This window comes from Alternaria ventricosa (assembly GCF_023758065.1).
Source record: "Alternaria ventricosa strain BMP 2768 chromosome Unknown scaffold_24, whole genome shotgun sequence".
Classification (NCBI taxonomy): Eukaryota; Fungi; Ascomycota; class Dothideomycetes; order Pleosporales; family Pleosporaceae; genus Alternaria; species Alternaria ventricosa.
The window spans coordinates 122,793-147,113 of record NW_026055704.1 but is presented as its reverse complement, the minus strand read 5'-3'; the positions used below and the strand labels follow the sequence as shown (position 1 = coordinate 147,113).

At 53.9% G+C, this 24,321-nt stretch overlaps 5 protein-coding genes across 5 annotated transcripts; 3 read left to right on the top strand and 2 right to left on the bottom strand.

Moving 5' to 3' along the window:
- Positions 1–608: 608 nt before the first annotated feature.
- Positions 609–9,034, bottom strand: J4E93_009760 (uncharacterized protein; the record flags this gene model as incomplete). The annotated part of the gene is made up of 3 exons (XM_049347649.1): positions 609–3,065; positions 3,112–8,321; positions 9,031–9,034. 3 exons carry the CDS (start codon positions 9,032–9,034, stop codon positions 609–611), a joined length of 7,671 nt encoding a protein of 2,556 aa, XP_049195150.1.
- Positions 9,035–10,030: 996 nt separating this feature from the next.
- Positions 10,031–12,175, top strand: J4E93_009759 (uncharacterized protein; the record flags this gene model as incomplete). Its single annotated transcript, XM_049347648.1, has 2 exons — positions 10,031–11,824; positions 11,879–12,175. The coding sequence occupies 2 exons, from the start codon at positions 10,031–10,033 to the stop codon at positions 12,173–12,175; spliced, it is 2,091 nt and encodes a 696-aa protein (XP_049195149.1).
- Positions 12,176–15,588: 3,413 nt separating this feature from the next.
- On the top strand, positions 15,589–17,504 carry J4E93_009758 (uncharacterized protein; the record flags this gene model as incomplete). The annotated part of the gene is made up of 5 exons (XM_049347647.1): positions 15,589–16,565; positions 16,619–16,709; positions 16,760–16,849; positions 16,899–16,990; positions 17,039–17,504. 5 exons carry the CDS (start codon positions 15,589–15,591, stop codon positions 17,502–17,504), a joined length of 1,716 nt encoding a protein of 571 aa, XP_049195148.1.
- A 1,345-nt stretch (positions 17,505–18,849) lies between these two features.
- Positions 18,850–21,832, bottom strand: RPN1 (proteasome regulatory particle base subunit; the record flags this gene model as incomplete). The annotated part of the gene is made up of 6 exons (XM_049347646.1): positions 18,850–18,870; positions 18,928–20,887; positions 20,937–21,286; positions 21,338–21,502; positions 21,562–21,626; positions 21,694–21,832. The coding sequence occupies 6 exons, from the start codon at positions 21,830–21,832 to the stop codon at positions 18,850–18,852; spliced, it is 2,700 nt and encodes an 899-aa protein (XP_049195147.1).
- Positions 21,833–22,177: 345 nt separating this feature from the next.
- On the top strand, positions 22,178–23,562 carry J4E93_009756 (uncharacterized protein; the record flags this gene model as incomplete). Its single annotated transcript, XM_049347645.1, has 2 exons — positions 22,178–22,240; positions 22,303–23,562. The coding sequence occupies 2 exons, from the start codon at positions 22,178–22,180 to the stop codon at positions 23,560–23,562; spliced, it is 1,323 nt and encodes a 440-aa protein (XP_049195146.1).
- Between the last annotated feature and the right edge of the window lie 759 nt (positions 23,563–24,321).

Here is a 24,321-nt window from a genome sequence, read left to right as displayed (position 1 = left end):
TTCGTAGGTGAGGTGGGCGATGATGTAGACCGAGAGAAGCGGGAGGAATTTATCAACAATGGAGGGCCGATACACTGGATGACAGCGGTAGAACGACCCTGGTATCGAGACCACAACTTGCCCGTTCCAACAACAGGCTGGCTAAAGTGTAATAATCGAAGATGTGAAGCGATCGAGCATAGACTCGAGAGCGGCGAACTCGACATCGATGTTTCACCACCACCGGGGTACGAGGCAGCTATAAGCATACAACTAGGATGCCCGACGATTGGCCATGCAGGATGCTGTGAACTAAAGAACGAGCGGATATGAAATAGTACATGAGCATTCTAATCGTATTGTAGGCACTATGGTATCTCGCGAGCTGGCAAAACAGCTAAAAAGAAAAAGAGCGTTTGGTATCTTTTGGACGTCCTCCCACACACATGCAATAAATCATCCTTTCCTTCGTACGAAAACACCATCCATCCCAGTATTACGCCGTGGTATCGGGTCCATTTCGTCCTTCTCCTTTGTACAAATAAACACATTACCCCATGTATATACTTGGCACTCGTATCCTGGAGTACCTATCTTATGTACTCTTTACTTCTTTCTTCTGGCCCATCCTACAGATCCGCGCTCTTGGGATTCACCAGGTAGATGTCAGGTACCTTTGGCACCTGGGGACTCTTTTGTAATGCCAGTTTGATCGCATCTCTTGTCTTGGCACCTTCTTTGTTGTCTCCGCCGCCGCCAGTCAGTCGCCGCATGCCACTCCTAAAGCGACTTCGCGTATCGTGAGCGACGGGTTTGATGATGTTCTCCAGACTAAAAGTCCCGGCTTTGTCTGTGCTGTTCGAACGACCAGCCGAGTATTCGTCGTCGGAGAACGGCTCGTTTTGTTCGTCGAGAGTGGTGGACGAGAGCGAAGGTGAAATGCGCTGTGGTTGGTTTGGAGCGGATGGTGACGTTACTGATCGGGAATGCAGACCAGGGCGGGGGTGGCTTGTTGGGGGTAAGGTACTCGAAGAAGAGTTGGCAAAAGAGCTGAAAGCGCCCGGGGTCATGACACCGGGGTCCCTAGCCGGGGAGAGCTTGACATCAGAGATGAACCCCGACTGAAACGATGTCACGGACGCGTTCCGCGTAAGAGATTTGTGCAGGATAGGCGCCGTTTGCTGATCGTATAGATTCTCACGCATATCGTGAGCAAACGATCCATTCGCATAGCGCCCTGAAGACGAGAAGTTTGGTAGGTCTGTCAATGTCTCGGCGTCGTCATCATCCTCAAAGAAGTCGTCCAAGCTGTCTAGTTTCATGACCAGTTCACCGATGTGACTATCGCCCCGAGTATCTTCTGAAGTCATGGTCGCTGTTCGGTGGTAGTCGGATAAGGGGCTGAACGGGAATTCTTCCTGGCGGAACTCTACTTTGGGTGTTTCGGTGTCTGGCACGTTCATCTCCCCGAAATTTCCGCAGGTGTAGAAAACCGCGTGGACGTTGGCCCTCGTCAACTGCGAGTGCAAAGCGGGGATCGGAATTGACCAGCCGCTTTCTTCAGGGATACCGTACAATGACTGCGTTTTCTCGAACTGTTTCTTGTACCCTCTGGTGGAGTGAGAACCCGCCATACTCATACGAATATGCTGCTTGTCGAACGGCGTAAGAGTACTAGTCATGTTGAGGTTGATGACGAAGTCCAGAACCCTCAGAGCTTGAGGGCAATACGCACTCTGTAGTAGTCGTAGAAGAGGCGAAAAAAGATCGGATCCTTTGGAGGCCATCTCCGGCTTGCGCATATCGATCTCGGGTAATAGGACGCAGAGCACTTCCATTGTGTTGATCTTCATCCAATCGATGTTGTTCATCAAGAGACCGAGCAGGAACACGAGGCTGCCGAACTCATGTTCTGGGAAGAATGTTGAGCGGATAGCGGACATTGTCTGTGCGAGGAAGTCCTTCTCTTGACGATACCTCTTCATTGCGAAGGCTGTCAAGGCTTCGGAAAGCGATGTGCACTGGTAGTGCTGATCAGCAACCTTTGCAAGCACTTCGGCGGTGGCTCGAACACTAGAATCTTTTGCTGTAGAGTCGAACGATCGTAGGAATCTTGGCAGATTCGCGAGAATGGTGTACATTAGCCGGCTATCGTCGCCCACGATGCGGCTGGGAGGTAGGACCACCAATCTCTCCAGGATTCGCAAAGATCGGTCCAAACACGTACTCGACCGGATACCCTTGTACGTCAGTTGAGCAAGGCCTTCGAATTTGCCTTCCCATTTATCTGGGCAACTTTCTTCCAGGATCGCCAGCACCTCTTCGTCACCCAGATCAAGCTTGTCGAGGAACTTGTCTAGCATCAACAGACTCTCCATGAACTCGCCTTCGTGTATGGTATCCAAGCATGCGCAAGTGGTCCAGAACAATTGAGGGTACTGTATGAGGTCATCCGGTGCTAGTGCTTCGATGATCGTTCGCAACGTCGTAAGTATCTCCATAGAGAATGTCTGTATATCGCTCTCCTCGTCTGATATGGTGTTGGAAAGTCTTGCAAGCATGTCGGATAGCATCTGCTGATCGAGCGAGCTTAGGATGCAGCGGAAGAGCTGGAATGATCGACACGCAATATGTCGGACCGGACAGGACGTGGCCCAATTCAGTGCGACTCGCCCCCAAGCTTCCCTAAGTCCAGGGTACGCGAACGAAAAGAATCTCATGACTTCGCCAGCAACATACTCCATCGGCTCGGGAACCTTGAACGTTGAATCTGTAACGTCTTTACCATTCTTGTCGTCGTAACTCCATACCACTTTGGGATCATGTTGTCGAATGCCCTCAATGAAATCTTCGATCGATCTTTTGTTGATGCCTGGCGTATCGTCCTCAATCTTGGAGATGACTAGCTCGTGAATCAAATGCACAAGCATCTCGCGAGACTGGTCCTGAACTACAGAAGTATAATGATCCCAAAGAACCAAGACCACCTGTAGAAGCAAAGGAATGTGCTCCTTGGCCACCTCAACTGGAGATACCATGAGGTCAACCAACAGGATGAGGCAAACCTGTCCCAGAGCGAAGCCAGACTACGAACATTAGCGTAGTTCATTCCAAGTTCTACTTTATGCTTACCTGTTTGTTGCTACTTGGTAGGACCTGGGTGAGATCGGCCAAGTATGGGAGATTGACGGCGTCTGGTGGTGGTGGCATAGGTTCGCGCTTTTCGCTTACCATAGACCGCGGGTTGATCTGTAGGAGCAAGAACTCGACCACCTTCAGCCCTGCAGGGGTACTGGATAGATGGACTACGATCTGCTTAGAGTAGTCGACGTAGTTTTGTTCCCGCTTGTCTAGGCAAAGATTGATGATGAAGTTCAAGATTAACTGAACATTTCCACCGTACGGCCCCGTTGCTAGAGCTTGCCAGAGCGCCTGAATCTCATTGTGCAGTACGTTGCCGGACCTGTAAGTGATTTCAAAGAGGTTGACAAGCAGCATGTAAGAGTTAGCAGTCGGCCCTCCATCCGGGTTTACTTGGAGTTCGACGGATTGCACCCATGGAAGCATAGCGGCGACCATATTGCGCTTGTGATCAGGCTTGAGATCTTTGAAGTAGTAGGAAAATTGCGAGAAGACCAGGAAGGCGAGTTCAGCATGCTGCTTGGCAAGTCTCCGTGACGTCTCAAATTGTGCCAGCTTGTAGACAGCAACAGTCTTGTCAGAAATGCTGATATCAAGATCTTGCAGCTTCGAATTCTTGCCCTCGCGAGCTTCAAGTGTTCGGAGCAATCGCGTTGACTTGGTGCGTATTTCGCTGTTCTCATGTCCAAGAGTGTAAAGGCCGGCGCTGAGTACTTTCCAGAATGGCAACGTGTAATCCTCGTGTTGTGTGAGGACTTGCGTGACAACTTCGAAGTAGCTTTCCAAAGCTTTGCCAGAAACTGCGAGGTAGCACATCTCGATTGCCTTGTCCAGCAAGTATGGATGCTCGCGGTTGTGCAGTATGAGGTTGGTGAGTGCACGGCGACCAATCGCGTGTGTCCGGTCGCTCGGAGTTTCGAAGATGCTCTGGATCCACGAGAGCATGCGGATGACATCGAATTGAAGAAGAACTTTGCTGTCAGTGGTGATACTGACAGGCCCACCGCACAACGCCGCCATGGCACTCAGAGCTGCGGTTCGAAGATCGCGTTTTTCGATCTCGAGAGCCGCAGTAGCGTTGCCTTTGTTGTTTTTGTCTACCTCTCGATCAAGCATGGAACGGCGCATCTGTTCTTCACGCTGGCGGATCTGAGACTGGTTTGCCGCATAGCCGCACCACTCTTCCATCAATGTAAATGCAGCTTTTCGGGCTTGGAAAGGCATCCAATGCAAAGGATCACTGGTTTTGTTGATGCCCTCAAACAGAACCTCCACCAGGCCACAATAGTGCGTACGTAGCTTCTGATAGCGCGCTTCGAGTTGAACTTCCGTATCACTTAGGAATATTCTCAGATCCTTGGTGTAGTTCATGAGGTTGTTGATTATCCATTCGTCATTGTGGGCCTCAGGGAGTTTGAGAAATTGCTGTGAGGTCAGCTTGTACACGTGTGTAATCTCAGTCCGAAGATGGTCAGTCCGATAGTTGATTGGGCGGGGGCTGCTGATCGTCCGGTTGTGATTGCCCAAGCGCATCTTTGCCTCCTCAGAGCAAGCGGCCACGATCCCTTGAAGCGATTCGAGCAGTGTACGGTAAAGGTTGAGGTTGACGGAACCGAGGCCGATGACCGCAGCATCTCGGATGGCGACATTGTCCACTGACAGGAACGGAAGGACTTTGGAAAACAACTCGGTAGCAGTATGTTGCTTGTTCGTGCTTATCTGTGAAGATTTTGAGCTCTTACGCGAGTGGTTTCCTTGCGTAGCTGATGTGGCCGTCGGGCCGAGACTTGTCAATGTCGTGAAGGCGAATATGAGGTACAACTTCCACTGTTCGATGACGACTTCTGGTGATGTGGAAGCAAGGCGGCCGCTGAGCTTGCTACTTCCGGGCTCGAAGGGCGAATACGGCGTAGAGCGCTGGCCCTCAGCTAGGGATGATAGAGTGCGATACATCTGTGCAAGTCTCGCGCAGACTATGTCACGAGTGAGAGTCACGGCGAAAGGACACACCTCAAAGCTGATTCGAACCAGATTTGGGAAGATCTTGAACCATAACGTAGCGTCGTACGGCACGTCGCTACCACAAAGCTCAACAAGGGTACTCTGCACATTGCTCTTGCGCATGCCGCGTTGCAATCGACTGCGCTCAGCCAACGACAACTTTTCATCGCTGATGTCGAGCACTCTCTGGGGACTGCCCTCCATTACCCGGATGACACGTGTATTGGAGCCTCCCAGAGCCGTGTCGAATTCAGTTATGAGGCGAAGCACGGTAACAGCGTATGAGCGAACGCGACGTGAAGGCGAGCATAAGAAGAAGAGACCGTGGGACTCAACCTCGTCAACGTGCGCCCAAACTGAAGACAGATCAAGAAGAGCCGCGCGATTACCAGAACCGTCATCTGGCGTATCCAATGCTGCTTTGCGTGTTTTGCGCTTGATCTCTTCAATCCATATCTCTAGTAGCTCCACGTAGAGTTTCAAGGTGTTCTCAATGTGCCCAGCCCCAAGCATGCCACCATCAGACATGGTAGCATAACGGTCGTCGAAATTGAAAATGAAACGTGCAAAGCCAATCGTGACTTGCTGTGCATGTGACTGTCGGGCTATAGACTTGAGTGATTGAGCGGATGATACAGCGATGTTCCCCTGTACGTGAGCTGTCCCGGTGCACAGCAGATTTACCAGTGAATTGAATGGTATATGTGGAGACAGACAGCGGGGTAAAGCCTGAACCGCGACATGCAAGAGGTCATAGAACCCTTGTCGCGGATCCGTAGTGGTCATGTAGTCTTCACGAGGAGCGAAACTGAAGGCTGCTGCCATGGGCGTCTTTGGTGTTTGCGATGAGAATTTTTCGTCGAGTACGGCCTGGCCTCCGAATGCGTTGTCGCAAATGATGGTGATCTCTCCCAAGATCTTACAGAAGCGAATATAGTACTCCTTGGCCACTTCGGCGAAACCAGAGAAGTTCACAGGACGCGACAGACGCTCTTCCTTGAGAAGACTTGACTTTATGGGCAGAGGCTGTAAAGGCCGCGGACTAGAAGGAAGAGCAGGGAGCTCGTTCGATACCGCATTTGGATCGTAGTCGAACGTAAGTGGGAAAGGCGGCTGCTCTGTGTTTTCGAGATCAGCCATGATGGCCAGAAACGAACGGATACCAATGACCATACGGTCAGGCTCTAGGTTTTCAACGCGCAATTCTCGGCCTGATAAAAACATTTCGGAGTTGAGCAGGGGAAAGATGATAGTCTTGAAGCAAAGGTCTTGGTACTTGTAGCCAATAATGCGCGTCAGTTGTATCAAGGGTTCAGCGATGGCGGGCTCAGTTGATAGGTACGATCGCCTTCCGGGCTGGAACACCATCCGTATGATTTCTTCCAATCGGCGAACGGCGACGTTTGGCGCTTCGGTTCCCCGCCTGTATATGTAAGTCCACACTAGCCGACAGATGCCTCGAAGGGCGATGGCTCTGGTCGCGCGCTCTTTGAGTCGTGGCTGAGTAGACAAGGCGAGCGCAAGCCATTGAGAGAGAAAGGTTTCGGTCGGAGAAGCACATAGAATAGCTGCCATAAGTGGGAAGGCTTCGTGCCAGTGTTTCGGCTTGCCCAGCAGTATGGCAGCGCGCTGCTTCATCATGTCGATCACGGTCTTCCATCTAGGTGCGTTGAGTTCAATGGTCGCTTTGGAGGTGATGCGTAGTAATAGTTCCCTCAGGACTTGGCAGTACGCATATTTGACCGGCTGTCCGTGGGCACTGGTGAAAAGCTTGGCCATGGAGAGCATAAAATCACATGTCCGGTCCCAAGTGTCTTCAGGATAAGATTTCACTTGCAGGTGCCTCAGAGCGCGAATGAGCAAGGCGCCTTTTGCCTCATGATCTCGGTTGTACTGATTCTTGATAGCCAAGTGACCATCGACGGTCTTCAGGTCGGTGATGAACTTATCTTGCACTTGCTCAAAAATGAGGCCACTTAGCACACCGAGCAGTTGGCTGTAGATGGTCCAATTGGCGAGGTTGAGGGGGGAAATGTCCACGAGGTCAGGGTCCACCGTGCTGAGCTGGCCGTAGAAAAGACCAAGGAGACGGTCGGCCATCTCAAAAGTCAAGTTCTGGAGGTCGGTTTGGGTCATGATCTCGATCAGGACGCGGCAAAGGATGTAGGTTGAGACGGTCGATCGCTGTTCGGCTTGCGTGACAGTCTGCTGCAGAGCGACGATGTGGTCGGGGCCAGATGCCACAGAGGCTGCGGATGGATTATCCAGTTGTTGGACCGGTTCAGTATTACGTCGAGATAGCGCAGGATGGAGTTGTAGCCCTGGGTTGGCTTGTCGGGCTGTAAGCAGGTGAGTGCGCTGTTTGGACGCCTCCTCACTCTTGGCTTTGCGCCATAGCATGATGGTGTCTATGAGCGGTTTTGGCTTATGGCGCGCAATATGGCCTAGGGCCGCGATGAGCTGGTCGAAGGTGGGGTCTACACCAGGTCCACAGACACCCTCTACCCGGGCCTCGGGCTGGCCTCTCTCCGTCATGCACTGGTTGATCTTCTGCTCGGCCTGGCTGATGAAGGAGTTGAAGAGGTGGTGCAGGGCATATTCGCCAACCGTCTTGAGTTCGTGGGGATGCGGCGGGTGGCGCGACTGGGAGCGATGGTGGTTGTGGCCCTTTCGCGCGGATCTGGCACTCGGCGCCCGTTCAGGCTTGCGGTGAGGAATGCTTCCATCGCTCGATGCCGCCTGGGGCCCCACGCCGGCATAGACGTTCCCCGTGCCTGCGCCAGGCTGCATGCCGTTGGCGGCGAAGGCGTCGGCTATTGATTCCTGCGACATGAGGGCTCCATCGAGGGTTGCCCCGGCGGCGGCGGCGATGATCTGGGGGCTCAGCGGGCTGGTGGCGGGGGAGTTGACGAAGCTGGTGTTGCGCGAGTGCTGGATGCCGTGGACGATGGACGTGTTGCGGTTGTGGGCGTACGAGCCCGAGGGTTTGCGCTCGAGCGTCGTCAGGGTGCGGTCGGGGCTCGAATTGCTGCTGGCAGCCTTAACGGCGGGCGTCTGGGAGCGCGAGGCAATGGTTCGTGACGAGGCAGTCAGCGCACGCCCGCGGGTCTGGCTGGGCTCACGCGAGGCCGACGAGGGGTGCTCTATATGGTGCGACACATTCCCAGCAGCTGGTCGAGCTTGCAGGAGAGGGAAAGCAGCTGCATTGGGCAAGGCACAGGGGTCAGCACAGTTCTGAGGCAGCGCGGAGAGGCGTCGACGTCAAGATAAGGCTTTGTCGCCATGGCACCTGAGGAGCCGGCACTGTCAAACTCCAGGCCGCGTGGGGAGTGCGTTTCACAGCTGGATGACGACGGGCCTGGCTGGGGCTAGGGAAAGGCTACTCACACATGCCGCAGGCTTCGCGTGCAGCATCTTCCGTGGCGCGCGGAGAATACTGCAGCCCGTCTTTCAAGGCTCAAGACGTAGAGGGCGCCGTTAAAGGGTCGCGACGGCTGTCATGGATGTCTCGAGGTGGATGAAATGGGTAAGTAGACGTGCCCTGTGCCTGACTAGCCGCCGTCTAGCCTGATTCGAGCCAACGATCATCCATGGCGCCCGGCATCAACACGGCTCTGGAGATCGATCCGAGCCTGGAGATTGTTCAGTCCCACGTGGTCTGCCTTTCTGGGAGCTGGGCATGGCAAGTTATCGATAGTGATGAGAGCTGAGGGGTTCCTTCTGTGTCAGTATACCGAGTGCTTGAGAGGTACCCGATAACGTGCACTTCTATCGTAGATACCTAGATAGTGCTCAGCTGACCTTAATCAGAGGAAGAGGTTTGGTAAATGCCGTACGCGATGCTTCGTCATCTGTTATCTATCGTTCAATATGCACATGTCTGTTCGTACATGAGAACAGTACGCTGACTCATTATGGCACACGTGCAGTAAGGCTGGAGATGCAAGATTGTAGACGTGGGAGTTGCAGCATCTTAAACGCGCAGTGATGACAAGACTTCGATATCCGCATCGGGATAGGCGCCTCTTTACCTCAATTACTACTGCCCACCTGCACCTGCTCTGGCTGCGCATATATGCACTCCCAAGCTTCGCTTAGTCCACGGTTTGGTGTGTGAAGCATCCATGACACGATACCAGGAACACCCAGGAAGACTGCTGACAGCATTTGAGCACTGGGCAAGACGCCTCGTCATCTTTGCGCAATCAACCGCAAAACTCTCCTTTAGATCGAACTGTGCATCTATGGTCAGGACGGGAAAGCTTCCCGCTCTGGAGTCCGCTATCACATGCTTATTGTCTCTACCATCGCCCAGCCTTGCGCGACTGTCGCGTGCATGTTGCATCTTCTTGCCGCCGGCTTGACGCTGGTGCTCTGTAGATTCGATGCCTCCATCTGCCGTGATTCGCACGAGGTCGTCGTGTTTGTGGCCGCAGTGTGCCCCACAAAGGTACCGAAGTGCTGGCGGGGTTCTTGGTAGCCATGACGGAAAGGCGGCGAGGGTCGGGAAAGTCAGGGTCTCACCTGAGGCCCGCCGTTGTTTCTGAGCAGCCCCAGCGGAATGGCTGCGGAACGCTTCGGCTTCCGATGGGCGCCTGCCAGTCAGTGACGGCACCACTTTTGGCCACTTTACCCGTGTCGAGGAAGCGGTCAGAGATGCGTAGAGTCTAAAGGCGAGATTATCGTTTGGTGTGCTGTCTCAACAGCCTGCTTGCGGCTCCGTGGCCAGATCTTGATAAGATTGAGTTGAGACGCACGGCCACTTGCCATTCCGATCCTCCGTTGCGAAGCCGCATACAAATATTACCGTGTCGTTTCCAATCCCCTTCCGGACGGCAACCTACTACTGTGTCCATGTCAGCCAGCCCCTCATTCTTCCGCCGACTCTGCTAACGCCCCTCCCAGCACCATGGCACAACTCGACACCTTGGACCTTATCGTGCTGGCCGCACTCCTGGTCGGCACCGTAGCCTACTTCACCAAGGGCACCTACTGGGGCGTCTATGGAGACCCCTACGGCAGCTCCATGGCCACGGCCAATGGCGCTGCAAAGGCGGGCAAGTCGCGCAACATAATAGAGAAGATGGACGAGACGGACAAGAACTGCGTCGTCTTCTACGGTAGCCAGACGGGCACGGCAGAGGACTATGCCTCCCGCATATCCAAGGAGGGCCATTCGCGATTCGGCCTCAAGACCATGGTGGCAGATCTGGAGGAGTACGATTTCGAAAACCTAGACACCTTCCCCGAAGACAAGCTCGCTGTGTTCGTGCTGGCCACCTATGGCGAGGGCGAGCCCACCGACAACGCCGTCGAGTTCTACGAGTTTATCGGCTCTGAAGATGTCAGCTTCTCCGAGGGCGGCAGCATCGACGACAAGCCCCTCAACAAGCTCAACTACGTCGCATTCGGTCTCGGAAACAACACATATGAACACTACAACTCCATGGTCCGCAACGTCGACAAGTACTTGACGAGGCTCGGTGCCACCAGACTGGGTGCTGCTGGCGAGGGCGACGATGGCGCTGGCACCATGGAAGAGGACTTCCTCGCCTGGAAGGAGCCCATGTGGGCTGCTGTCGCTGAGAAGATGGGCCTGGAGGAGCGCGAAGCCATGTACGAGCCCGTTTTCGAAGTCAACGAGAAGCCAGAGCTATCCCCCGAAGACGACACTGTTTACCTCGGCGAGCCCAACAAGAACCACCTTGAGGGCAACCAAAAGGGTCCCTTCAACGCCAACAACCCCTTCATCGCCCCGATCGTCGAATCCGCCGAACTCTTCAACTCCCCCAACCGAAACTGCCTACACATGGAAATCAGCATCGCTGGATCCAATCTGTCATACACTACCGGTGATCACATCGCCATCTGGCCCAACAACGCTGGCAGAGAAGTCGACAGGCTGTTCAAGGTTCTCGGCAAGGAAGACAAGCGCCACACGGTTATTTCAGTCAGAGGTCTCGACCCCACCGCCAAAGTTCCATTTCCGTCGCCAACTACGTACGATGCCGCCGTCCGCTTCCACATTGAGATCAACGCCGCCGTGTCGCGTCAACTTGTCTCTGTCATTGCACAGTTTGCGCCAAACGACGATATCAAGGCTGAGATCGCGAAACTCGGTAGCGACAAGGACTACTTCAGGGAGCAAGTCACCGACCGCCACCTCAACCTGGGCCAGCTTCTCGAGATCACCGGAAAGGGCGCGACATGGGACAAGATCCCATTCTCGTTCCTGTTCGAAACCATGGTCAAGATCCAACCTCGTTACTACTCCATCTCCTCGTCGTCTCTAGTCCAGAAAGACAAAATCTCCATCACTGCTATTGTCGAGTCTATCGAGAAGCCCGGCGCACCATACGCTTTGAAGGGCGTCACTACCAACTACCTCTTGGCCTTGAAGCAGAAGCAACACGGTGACCTCAACCCGGATCCTCACGGCCTGAACTACACTATCACCGGTCCTCGCAACAAGTACGATGGTATTCACGTCCCCGTCCACGTCCGCCACTCCAACTTTAAGCTTCCTTCAGATCCTTCCAAGCCTATCATCATGGTCGGACCTGGTACTGGTGTCGCACCCTTCCGTGGTTTCGTTCAAGAAAGAGCTGCACAGGCAAAGTCTGGTCAGAATGTCGGAAAGACGATTCTATTTTTCGGATGCCGAAAGCAAGAAGAGGACTTCATGTATGCCGACGAGTGGAAGGTAAGTCTCAAGATGCCGCATCAATCACTCATTCCAGACTAACACAATTTGCAGCAATACCAAGCAGACATGGGCGACAAGTTCGAGATGCACACTGCTTTCTCGCGAGACGGTCCTAAGAAGGTCTATGTACAGAACAAACTCGAGGAAGCCGGCGAAGAAGTGAACAAGCTGCTCGAGCAAAAGGCCTATTTCTACGTCTGCGGTGACGCCGCGCATATGGCCCGCGAGGTAAACACGCTTCTCGGAAAAATCATCTCCAAGTACAGGAACGTGCCGGAGACAAAGGGCGAGGAGATCGTCAAGGCCATGAGGGCGTCGAATCAGTATCAAGAAGACGTCTGGTCATGATGCGTCAAGGATTGGGGACATTATTTTAGAACGAGCTTTTTGAGCATGCATTTACACGGTAGGATGGTGTGAGCGATGGCGTTTGATCTGACGAAAACCTTTCGCATTGGAGTATATTGGCTCCGAATCTGAAGCCTGGATGGACATGTACAGTTATGTAACCACTCACCATTTTACATAGCCTGCGGTGTGGACCAGCTCATTTGATCAATCATAAATATCAAACTATTATGCTTCACCTCCCACTCAGCTGATTGTGACATGTAGCAGAAAGATGTTGAGCGACCGCAGCCTAATGCTGTGGTGCGCTGCTGTGGTAGGCAAAACGTGCGCTAGTGCACACGGGCAGGGTCCGGCCATGATTGGTCGATGCACGTGAGCCCGCGGTGCCTGCCGCGGGGATGGCTCCCATAAACCTCGTCTATAAGCATCAACGCCGCGCATGCATACGGACTGCTTCAAAATAGTTTCGCCATCTGCCGTTCCCACCCATCAACTGCGCCGCGATAATCGACGAAGAATCTTCACTATCACAAGCTCGAGTTGCGGCCCCCAATGTCTAGGACGCCTACTCGGAGCACTGCGTGGCAAGCCTTCATTGCTCAGAGGTGCAGGCACGTCTCATTATAATAGACACTGCCGGCATGCGTACGATAAAGGTTTGCACAGCAGTTCCGGCTAAGTATCAACTTCTGGATTTACCTGGTCGCGCGTCGCATGCTGAAAACCTCCATGGCAGGATGACCACAGCCAGTCACTCACCGCTACAACCTCAGCATGCGGGGCATCCGCTCGAACCCTTGAGGAAAACGCAGTGTCGCGAGACGCAGTAGATCCTGGGGAGTCTTATACGAAGCCGCGTTCTTCCTCATCTGCTCTTTGTGTCACCCCGCGGATGCTTGTAGCGACAGCCGATCCGCCCCGTTTCTTCCTCTCTGCGATGACGGTAGCGAGAGGATCCGGAATCCAGGTCCGAGGTTGAGCTGGGTAACGTTGGAAGAGTCGCAACGAAGCATCTCTCAGGCCGCTCAGTACAGAGTGACGGGTTTGGCGAGAAGTGCAGCCCTGGAGGAGAGAGGTGCATATTTGCCCGGCGTACGACATGCACGACTCCTGAAATGACCTTACAGGCAGGCATGCTGAGCGGGATCGGCCAGCCATCGCGTTGCAGGACGCCACCAAACATGGACCCTGGACGCATCACCCACCTGGTAATTCTAGGCACTGGCAGATGTTCTCTCACCGTGTCGGCACTGCCACGAGACCAACAACAGCCGCATCAAGAGCCGGACAGCCGATCGGATAGCTGCTTCGCAACAAATGCGACACGGTAATCAGTGCGCTTGCGCCTACGCACCACGCGAGGAAGCGGGAAACCCTCCATTCGTGAAGTTTGTATCACCCACACGCCATTTAGTCCTGCATAGCACCTGGGGAGTGGAGTCCAAACACGATGCCGGCTGGGATCGTCTCTCTCACTACTTTGGAATCACCGGCTGGCTCAGTTTCAATGTGTACCTCACTTTTGGATTTGAGTGTCTTTAGAGAGACGCCTCGCAAACGAATTGCTCCTAACGCGCTTTTGCTTGTATGAAAGTGACGTTGCTGATATTACTCGGAAAGGCTGGTCAGGCCACAGGCTTCCGACTTGCCCCTTGCGTCTGCATTACCGCTGCAGATGGGCAAATATCGTTTACCCCGGTGATCTCGCCAAAGAAGGTGCAGCTCCACCAGTTGAGTCACCAAAGATATCTCGCATGAGGGCGCACTCCCAACGGTATTGCGTCGAGCTTCGCGCATCCATCTCAAAACCGTGATCTACAGAGTTACAACCGGCAATGGCTGCACTGCGCCGGCTCGTCGCGCAGGTTACAGGTGTGCAACAGCGCGCCGCTCCGTCAGGTTACGAAAGGTCTTTTATGGCATGGCGGAAGTCTGGCTGCAAAGCGCTGTAAGAGTATCCCCCTGTCTGTGTAGCCCTACTAATCGCAAAGCAGACCAGACAGTATTCAATCAAGAGCTGCGCATGTCTCGAGTTGGGTCGTTGCGTGTACCCAATTGATGGGTGGAAGTGAGGAAACGACGGGTCGAGTCCCCATGACAGAAGCATGCGCGCCAGAATCATCGCGACTGCCCCGGTTGAAACGTTCACATAGCAACAGACAATGACGTTTGTCGTTCGACGTCATTCCAAGAGACTGCTCAGCCTTGCTGCAAGGGCGATATAACCTTACTGCATTGGCCGTTGTCACGGCGCGAAGTTGGCTGCAGCAAGTGGCAGCTAGACTCCACACAAACGCCTCGTCATTTGTATGCTACACACGCTGCTCCAAGAAAGGTATGGCTGCATCTTGAGGAGGCGCGACGAGTACACCACCGATGCAGGATGTCCTGCTTGCAGCGTTCGCCATACCGTACTCTCGGTGCATCCACTCAGCATGTGCGTCCTTGCTTGCGATCTATGTATAAGTGCAGTGCTCTTCCCATCACGGCGACGGGGACAACCCAAAGCCTCGTAGCTTCGCCCGCAAGCCTGATCTGACATCACTATCTCAACAGCTTTTCCATCATATCACTAGGCAATTTCCAGATACAGAAGCGACGGTATCCAAGGTGCAAGAGTTTGGGTGACGCTGTGTTGTAGCGCGTCTGTTCCTCCTTAAAACTGAGTCATTGGGAAGGTGAGCCACCCTGTTCGCCGTCATGGCACTTCTTCGCGACTTCCCTCTGTCAGATTGAGGCTGCCTTTCTCACGTCGCTTGTGGGTTTCCACCGACGTCCCATCGCGAGTGCTCTTTCCCCAAGCTGCTACGCCCAGACGCCATCTTCGGGTACAACAGCTTGCCTCATTCCACCATTCCACCTCTTCTCTTCTTCACTCTTCTTCACTTTTCTCACCAATACGCATCAGTGGCCACATTCTTTGTAGCTTTTCCCAGGTCAGTCATCCGTCCTGACACCGTCCATCGCTCTTGTGCAGCACATCGATACTGACGCCTCGGCAGCTTTGGAGTCACTACCAGTCCCGCACATTGCGAAAGTTTGATATCCACGACCCAGTAAGTCTCTTTCATCATCCCATCTTTTCCTCCCCACTCTCCGCCCAGATACCGCCAATGAGCTCCTCCCCCGCATTCGCTTGCATGGTCTACTTTCCTCACACTCATCGATCACCGAGCAAATTTGCTAGGCCGTCCCCAGCCTCCTCTAATGACAAAAACTAATCTTCTGGGCAGAGCAACGTTCTTTCCTGCATCTCAGTCTGTCGCGTCCGTTGTTGAGACCCTTCGCCGCAACTCTCCTCAGGCTCGTAACTTTCGGTCTGCGTACTCTTGCTCGCAAGCTTCGGTCCCGGATACCTTGCCGATCTTTTCACTCGTCTTTCGATCAGTGTCACTTCGAAGTTCACTGCAATGGCTACCAACGGTCGTCAGCAAAACTACGCGGCCCCCAACGCGGGCTACAAGGGACAGCACATGCTCAACAACTACAACCAGCACGGCCAAGGTCATGGGTCCGCCCAATACCTCCCCCGAGGTCTGCCCATGTCCCCCCACGGTGATAATGGTATGCAAGGTCTGACGGGCAATATGGCAGCTCTCAACATGCACGCCTCGTATGGTTCGTCCGCTACCTCCAAGTCTGCTAGCTCCGCTCTGTCAGGTGGCTCATCCGACTACGGCAACATCCCTCTCTCCAACGGTCAAGGTCTTTGGGTTCCCAACCAGCAAGTCCTTGGATCGATGTACCAGATGATGCCTGGTGCCCAGCAACAGACTGCCATGGCGGCTTCCCCTAACATGTACAACCACACCGGTGCATACGTCCAGCAGGCAGCTTACCAATACGGCCAAGCTGTCATCGACAACAACGCTATGCCACCAGCATGGGCTGCTCGCATGTCCTCTTCCGAGATGCCTTCTCTGATGACGCCACGCCGGGACTCCATCTCGTCCAACGAGAACGACAACCCAGGCACGCCTTACGGCAGTGGTGGTATGTACCATCGCTACGCCAACAACACTGCCATCATGGACCGTTCGCCAAACGCCCTCTACTCCAGCAGTGCTACCCCTTCGCCTTCCCAGTTGGCCCATCCCTACCAGGTCATGGCGCCCATCCCGAAGCAGCAGACCATGCCCACGTTGCCTCCCAATCTACTGGCGTTAGTGCACCAGGAGCCCCCCATTCCTCGGGCTATTCCCGCTCCTAGCTCCCCGCACAAGCCACTCGACCGTAGCCTGGAGAACAAGACTGGCGAGACCAACGTTTACATTAGAGGCCTGCTGCCCGAGACCACCGATGAGATGCTTCACCTGTGGGGCAAGCGCTTTGGAGATATCCAGAGCTCAAAGTCCATCATCGACCTGAAGACCAACCTGTGCAAGGGGTAAGCGCTTCACTACCTATCACAACGCTTCATTTACTAATCATGCGTCGCAGTTTCGGTTTCATCAAGTACCACAACTTCGAAGACGCTGAAGACTGCATCCGTGGCTTTCACTACCTTGGATATGAGGTCAGCTTTGCTCGGGTACGTTGCAGCCACTCTGACTCACGATGGCCTCTACTGACTCTTCCTAGGAGTCCTTCTACTCCAAGCTCAAGAAGTTCGCCGACGAGTGCAACACCAATCTTTACGTGTCCAACATTCCAAAGAACATGAACGAGCATGTATGTTGCTTCGCCTCAGCTTTGATGACAAGCCACTTACAGCATGCAGGAACTCGCCTCCATCTTCGCACCTCACAAGGTCTGCTCGAGCAGGATCCTTCGTGACTCTTCTGGTACTGGTCGGGGTGTCGGCTTCGCTCGGTAGGTTATTGTGGTGTTGCCAGTTTGATCATTGCTGACCATCTCTAGCTTCGAATCCCGCGACATCTGCGACGAGGTCATCAAGGAGTTCAACAACACCCCCGTATCCAAGCCCGGCGGCGAGGAGCATCTCATCCAAATCCGCTTTTCCGATACTCACGAGCAGAAGATGCTCAAGCAGCAGACCGCAGCTGGCCGTGTCTTCCGTGCTGCGGAGTACGAGGTCGGTGTTGCTCAGGCTAGGGCGCTAGGCACGCCTGACCGATACCTCTCCGTCTCCCCGATACCTGCAGGCCACGCCAACGAGTTCGAGATGTTCATGCGAGGCCAGCGCCAGCCATGGTCACCGCCAGTGCCATCCACTCTCGGCCCTGCCCGCTCATACTATATGCCGCAGGGTGGACCCATCAAGAGCGAGGACGGCGTTTCTGACAACGGCCTCGACGTCAAGACCAACCCCGCCACTCCCGTCAAAGCTGATGACAAGTCTACTTCACCCAGCCGCAACGACTAAGCGTGTATCGCCTTCCCCACGTCGACCTTCGATATACCCGTCGTGCACGCACTATTCTTCATGATCGCTTCTTCAACATCCTCCAGCCTCATCTTCTTGGAGACTTCTTTTGGCACCGATCATATACCTTACGAAGGCCGCACTATATCAACACGCTACAGCACGATACTCTTGTCGTTCCTTCCTGCCGCTCGTTCTGACCTTCATGCTCACGTCGTTGGGCCTAATACTTTGTTCTTGGCGCCAACACCCTGAACATATCCTTCCCATCGACACTCCAGTCTCGCGTTTTCCTTTCGATCGATATACTTGGGCGGCTTCTTTCACATTTTAGAAGTATCTGTTAGCATCTGGGCAAGCCAGCGAACCAAAAAGGATCTTAGTGGGTTATTCAATGTATCTCTTTCTCATCGATGGCAAAGGCAGGTTTCAGCAGTGGTGGCTAGGTCTATGGTCGGATTTGTCGTAGTTTCGATAGTTCGTCGTATAATAGATCTTCTTCCGGCTCAACTTGATGTTTGTATTTACTCCTCTGCTGTTTGTGCAATTCTTGCCTATCAATCCGGTCAACGAAGGCCGCGACAGAGCACCTAGTCCAGTGGTAAGACGTCCCCAACAAGATCTTGCCAGGCTTCCTAGTACTTGACCGTACTGCTTTGTGGAAGATTCCCTACGGCTTCATCTGGGCGCTGTGTCTGCAGCAGGCTACCCACCTTGATTGCGGAAGACGTGTGTTCGATCCGCACGGTGCTTGTAAAAAATTGATATTCTTTTTAGGCTCGCGGCTGTACAGATCAGGTAGGGAAGGTAAGTATGAGAGAGAATTATGGGATGTGGGTTGGCGCAGCGTGAACACGGAAATAGTAATAATAGTGCTCGTGGCCACGCAGTGATGATAATGGACATGAATGTGTTAATAGATGGGCTATGCGCAACGAATGCTGCGTTTCGCAGCTAGAAAGTCACTACAACGCACCGTTGAAGCGCGCTCAGCGTCATACGTCCGACTCCAACCCCAGTCAAGGGTCGTAGACTAGACAGTACGTGCATTCCTCCTCCACCACTACCTTATACGTATCATCCATGATAGCAAGACCTCAACATTGTATGAATGATTATCATTTCACTTCATCGCTCTTGCACATCTATATATACAACGGTGTTTCCCCTGGAGACATCCTTGTTCCGACATTGTGAACAGGAACAAGAGTCGAGGCAGTGACCGTAATGCTATTAGAATGCCAAAATCACTTGGTGTTGCAGGCCCCCTTCTCCCTATCTATGGCTCTGCGGGGTGTCGTCGCTGTCGAACGCTTCTTTCTTTCCACCTTTTGTTGCAATGCGTTCAGTCCTCCCATTCTGGGTTCTGTTTGTAGGTGTTAGTACGGGACGATTGGAGTTTTGTTACATTGGGATATCATACCTTTCGCAAGATGACCACGCCCTCCAACACATTGGTCAGGCTGAGATACTTCTCGTCTTCGAGCTCCGCTCGCTCGCCGTGCGCCAGCAGCACCGGCGTGCTCTGTGTTTGCCAACCAGTAATGGTCTTTGGGCGACCTGCTTGACCGACAATGTCCACTGCTTGACCAACACGGACGTTGACTGTCAGCGGCTTCAGATCCTCGTCGAGGGTGATGAGGAAGCGCGGCGATATGGCAGTAGCAAGGTAGTAGAGTAGGTAGTGTGAGTCTCCAGCGACGAATGACTTGGCGTCGATGAGAGAAACGAGGACGGTGAGGAGACCAGACGCTGCGACACGAGACAAGACCTGGCGGTCGGTGTGGAATGGGTTGAAGGACAGCGTGCCCTTGCCTGCGTGCAGCAGACCTTGGGCTATGCGGACCATGAAAAGAGCGTTGGGGTCACGGTGGTAGTAGCTAGCCAATTGCCGGAGGAGTTGTGCAAGACGGGCGTTGTTGGTACCAGCACCGCAAAGGCCCATGGCGAAGATGGCGTTGATGGCGACGTCGTTGTCGTTGTCGTGAGAGTAACGAGAAAGAGTGTCGTAGACCTTCATCTGAGGGTTGCTAGGGCTGATGAGACCTAGAGCGAGCGGCACAGCCTTGCGGATGTTAGCCTCGCCGTAGTGCATCAGGTGGCCGAGAGTGCGCAGGATCATCTCTTGACCAACGTCCTCGCCCATGGCGACTAATGATAGACCGATAACAGCGTAAGACTGGAGTAGCTCATCGCCCTTCTTCTCCTCATTCTCATCCTCGATGTGCTCATTGCAGATGTGGAGCAATTGCTGGATCTTCAAGACAGCACCGGTACCAGCCCATGCGCACACCTCTGTGAGCACAGAGGCAGACTTGGCCATGGGGTGATCAAGCGCCTTCAAGGTCTCCAGAATGACATCGACCTCTTCTTGCTGGCCGAAGAAGAGTAGCGCAAGACCAAGAGCCATGAATCGGGTCCACTTGTCCTTGAGCTGCTTCGTCCGGTCCTCGTCCAAGAGCGTGTTCATCAGGGCATCAGTGACATCTCCGTTGGCCGAACCAACAAAGATCATGCCAAGCGACAGCGCCGCCATGGCAGAGAGCTGCATGTCGAGGCTGGTGTCGCTGACAATCGGCAGCAGAACGTCCAAAAGGTCTTCCTTATTAGACCCCGCGTAAGCAAGACCGAGACCCATGATAGAAGCCAAACGGATGTTCTGGTTCTTGGAGTTGATGTTGTCCTCATCACCCAAGAGAGCCATGGCAGGGTCTGAGTCCATGCGCACGCCGGAATTGAAGATACCGGTAGCAAGCATGGCGCCGGCCTTGACCATGTCGTCTTCGACGTGTGTGAAGGGGTCGACCTTATCGAGACCCTCTTCCACGTCCCAGAGCATGAGCATACCCAGAGACGCGGTTGTTGACAGCATGCCCTCCTCCTTGGTCTTCCACACCCAGCTTTGCTTTGTGTTCTCGTTAAGCATGAGCTTATCATTGGCGTAACCGGCATTGACAAAGGCGTTGACGAAGGCGGAAGCAAGGTTGTGTCTGGCGGAATCGGTATTGGTGAGGCCGGCCGTCCTGCTGCTCTCCAGATGTGTCTTGTAGATGTCGTCAGGGGTCTTGGGGTCGAGAATGTTAAGCTCCTTGCCCAGCGCCTTGAAGTGGTCGGGTAGTCGCGTGTTGTTGATGCACTCCTGGAGCTCCGCATCGTCGTCTTCGGAGACGTCGAGCCATATCCGTTGTCGGCCACATAGGTAGGCCATTTGTCTCCGGATCGACTTGTCCTTGGTAGCGTTGAAAGCTTCAATGATGAGATCGGTCTCGTGTAATCGTATCGCGATGACGATTGCCTGTGTGTACTGCTTGTATTTGGCGTAGATTCGGTACGTGGTACGCAGGAACTTGTCGTTGTCTGGGTAGGTGAGGAGGGGCACGTTGCTGCTGGCGTTAGTGTCGGTGCTGCAGGCAAAGTACGGGCATAACCTACCTGACCATGTATAGAGCCACCCGCGAGTATGTGTTCTCGTCGATGTACTGCTCAATCTGATCAATCATCTCCAGCTCAGACAGGATGTCAACGGCATCAGCCTCGGCGTTGTGCTTGAGGAAGAAGGGGACGAGATTCGAGGCGAGGTCGGTGACGTCGTCGGTGGATTTGTCGTCGTTCAGGCGGTTCTGGTATTCTGTGCCAATCTCAAGCGCAAGGTGGCGCATGTACTCATGGCCCCATGAGCCGAGATCTGTGGAGGGGGCCTCGAGGCGGTATTTGAGGCAGTCTAGGCGGTCCTCATCGGAATACGTCATCCCCAAAACAGACATCATGTCGGCGAGCGAGCGCTGTGTTTGTTAGCATGGTGGCGTATATGGAGTGTGGACGTGTCTGCGCACCTTGTTCTCGCCTGCTGGCCATGATGCGTAGGCCTTCTCGAGGTTCTCGTAGTGTGGTCGGAGGAACTTGAGCGGCTTGGGCACGGCCGTCATGGAGCTCGTCGATGTCTTGATGAATTCCTTGATCTGTTCGAGGGCGGGCTTGTAGAGGCTGGTGTCGGAACCCTAGTAAAGACATGAGGTCAGCGCATGTTGCGGGGACAGCCATCGTCGCAGCAGCTTACCAGTATCCGCTCAGCCAGCATGTCAAGGTCGCTCTTCAGCTGTTGGTCTTCCTCGCTGAGCTCCTCTGTGGTTTGTCATCAGTGTGAGTCCATGACGATAGCCATGGGCGCTGTGCCGGGGACCAGACATACCGCCAGTTGTCGCAACACCGCCCTTCTTGTCCTCAAGATCTGGCTTTGCGACCTTGCTCTTGTCCGCATCATTGCTCACGGGCGCCTTGCCCTTGCCCTTGTCGGCGGCCGTGGGCTTCTTCTCGTCGTCCTTCGCCATGTTGATGATGTGTAGCTAGGGCAAGCGGCGAAGTGTGTCTATGTATCGGGACGAAGCGGCGTCGATAGCGACGGTGGAAGTAGATTCGGGGTGCTGAGAGATGTAGATGCGGCGCTCAAATGGGTCGGGAGAGCGAGAGGCAAGTCAAGTGGGGAGTGGTAATAGGTTGATGTCGATGAGGCAGCTCTTGCTTCGCGTACCACTTCCGCCGCGCTAGGGCCAAGCCCGTCCGCCGATGATGAGCGCCGCCCGCCGCTCAGAACCTCCCGCCAAAAATTATTGTTGCCGCATACAACCTCCAAAATCACCACCACACGACGCCGATAGGGCAGCCAGACAACTACCATGAAGCTGAACGTCAAGAATATTCGGTACCTCTCCGCCGATGATTGGCGTGTTCTCACTGCGGTATGCGCCCGCCCGCCGGCTTTCCGAACGTAGTGGGGGACTAACGCTGATGAAGATGATAGACAGAGATGGGCAGCCGCAACCATGAAATCGTGCCAACCCCCCTGATTGCTCAGATCGCCGCCATCCGCTCAGGCGACGGCGTCCATCGCTGCATCTCCAACCTCGCCAAGATCGGCCTCATCGCCAAAGTCCGCAACGCAAAGTACGACGGCTACCGACTTACCTATGGCGGCCTCGACTACCTCGCCCTCCACACACACCAAAAGGCCTCGACCGTCTACTCGGTCGGCAACCAGATCGGCATAGGCAAAGAGTCGGATATCATAGTCTGCGCAGATGAGACAGGCAGGCAACTGGTTCTCAAGATCCACCGTCTGGGCCGTATCTCTTTCCGTACCGTCAAGGCGAACCGCGACTATCTGCGCAATCGCCAGGGTGGTTCATGGATGTACATGTCGCGCCTCGCTGCTCTGAAAGAGTTCGAGTTCATGAAGGCCCTACGAGCAGAGGGATTCCCGGTACCCGAGCCGATTGGTCAGAACAGACATACCGTCGTCATGAGCCTCATCGATGCCTTCCCTATGCGCCAGATTTCCAAGGTCGGCAACCCCCAAGAGCTCTACGGTGAGCTACTCGCCATTATCGTTCGCCTCGCGCAGCACGGTCTCATCCATGGTGACTTCAACGAGTTCAACATCCTAGTTGAAGAGAGAACAGAGAAAGACGGCAGTTTGTCATTGGTGCCAACTCTCATCGATTTCCCACAAATGGTCTCCATTGACCATGCCAATGCCGAATACTACTTTGATCGCGATGTGGCTTGCATAAAGCGCTTCTTCGATCGCCGATTTGGCTTCACTAGCGACGAGCCGGGTCCTTTCTTCAAGGACGCCACAAAGAAGCTCGTCAAGCGGTTAGATGTTGAGGTTCAAGCTTCCGGCTTCAGCAAAAAGATGGCCAAGGAACTAGAATTGTACATGAAAGAGCATGGTATCGATGGGGACGCTGATGTCGCCACTGGAGCAGACGGAGAAGAGGTGGACGACGACGATGATGGTGACGAGGCAGGCGACGATGAAGAAGTTGAGGATGAAGAAGACGGCGGTGTTTCCCTTGCAGGTGGTCCGGTAGGCGACGATATGTCGGCTCCTAGCGATACAATTGCAGACGGGCAGTCGACACTAGCTGCACAGATGACTATACTCGAGATAAGGGATAACGACCCGTTACCAGATCTCAAGGATATCAAGCCACCGCCACCCTCGGAACCCACCATGACCACCAAGGCCGCTAAGAAGAAAGCTGGCTGGTCCATATAGGCCTGCCAACTACATCATCTTCTGTTCCTTTGTTTCAGCGATACCCAGATCCATGTCTCCTCCCGGCACTCGTTTCATTTGAAGGCCTAACATATACAATACATTCCTCTACATCAATATTCCGCTACGATAGGCTCGTCCAAACCATCTTTCCACTGATAATCTTTCTCTTCCCGAGCATCTACCTCCCCCTTAGCCTCATCCAACCCATCATCGCTCCAAATGTCAACCTCCTCTTCGTTACTAACTGCTTTGTCTGTACATTTCGGAGGCACAACCTCTCTCTTATGTACAGACCGTATCATACGCCCAACAAAGCATAAATCCGGGTCCACAAACCCTTTTCGTATAAGCAGAGACCGTATATCTGCTGCAAGGAGATCACCATTTGCAACCTCATGGTCGATCAGCACGTTACCATCATCAAGCTCCCGTATACATGAAGTGCTAATACACGCTGGAAGCGTGCTACCTTCTATGACGCGGCCAAGCCAATTGTGACGCTTCCTTAGGACGTCTGCTATCAAAGGGTCGCCTGTGGTTAAGACGACGGTTCTCCGGGGTGGGTGGATGAGGTATTGTATGTTGTGTGAATGGCGGTCATTCATTTTGATTGGATGTATGGGGCCGTTGAAGAGTGGAACTTGTGCAAGTGGGTGGACAAATGCGAGTATGGGTTAGAGATTCCATAAAGTCTCTGTTGTAAGTTCACGTTCCGGGTTGGTGACTTCGACGCACAGTGTATTTTCACTCGTGTAG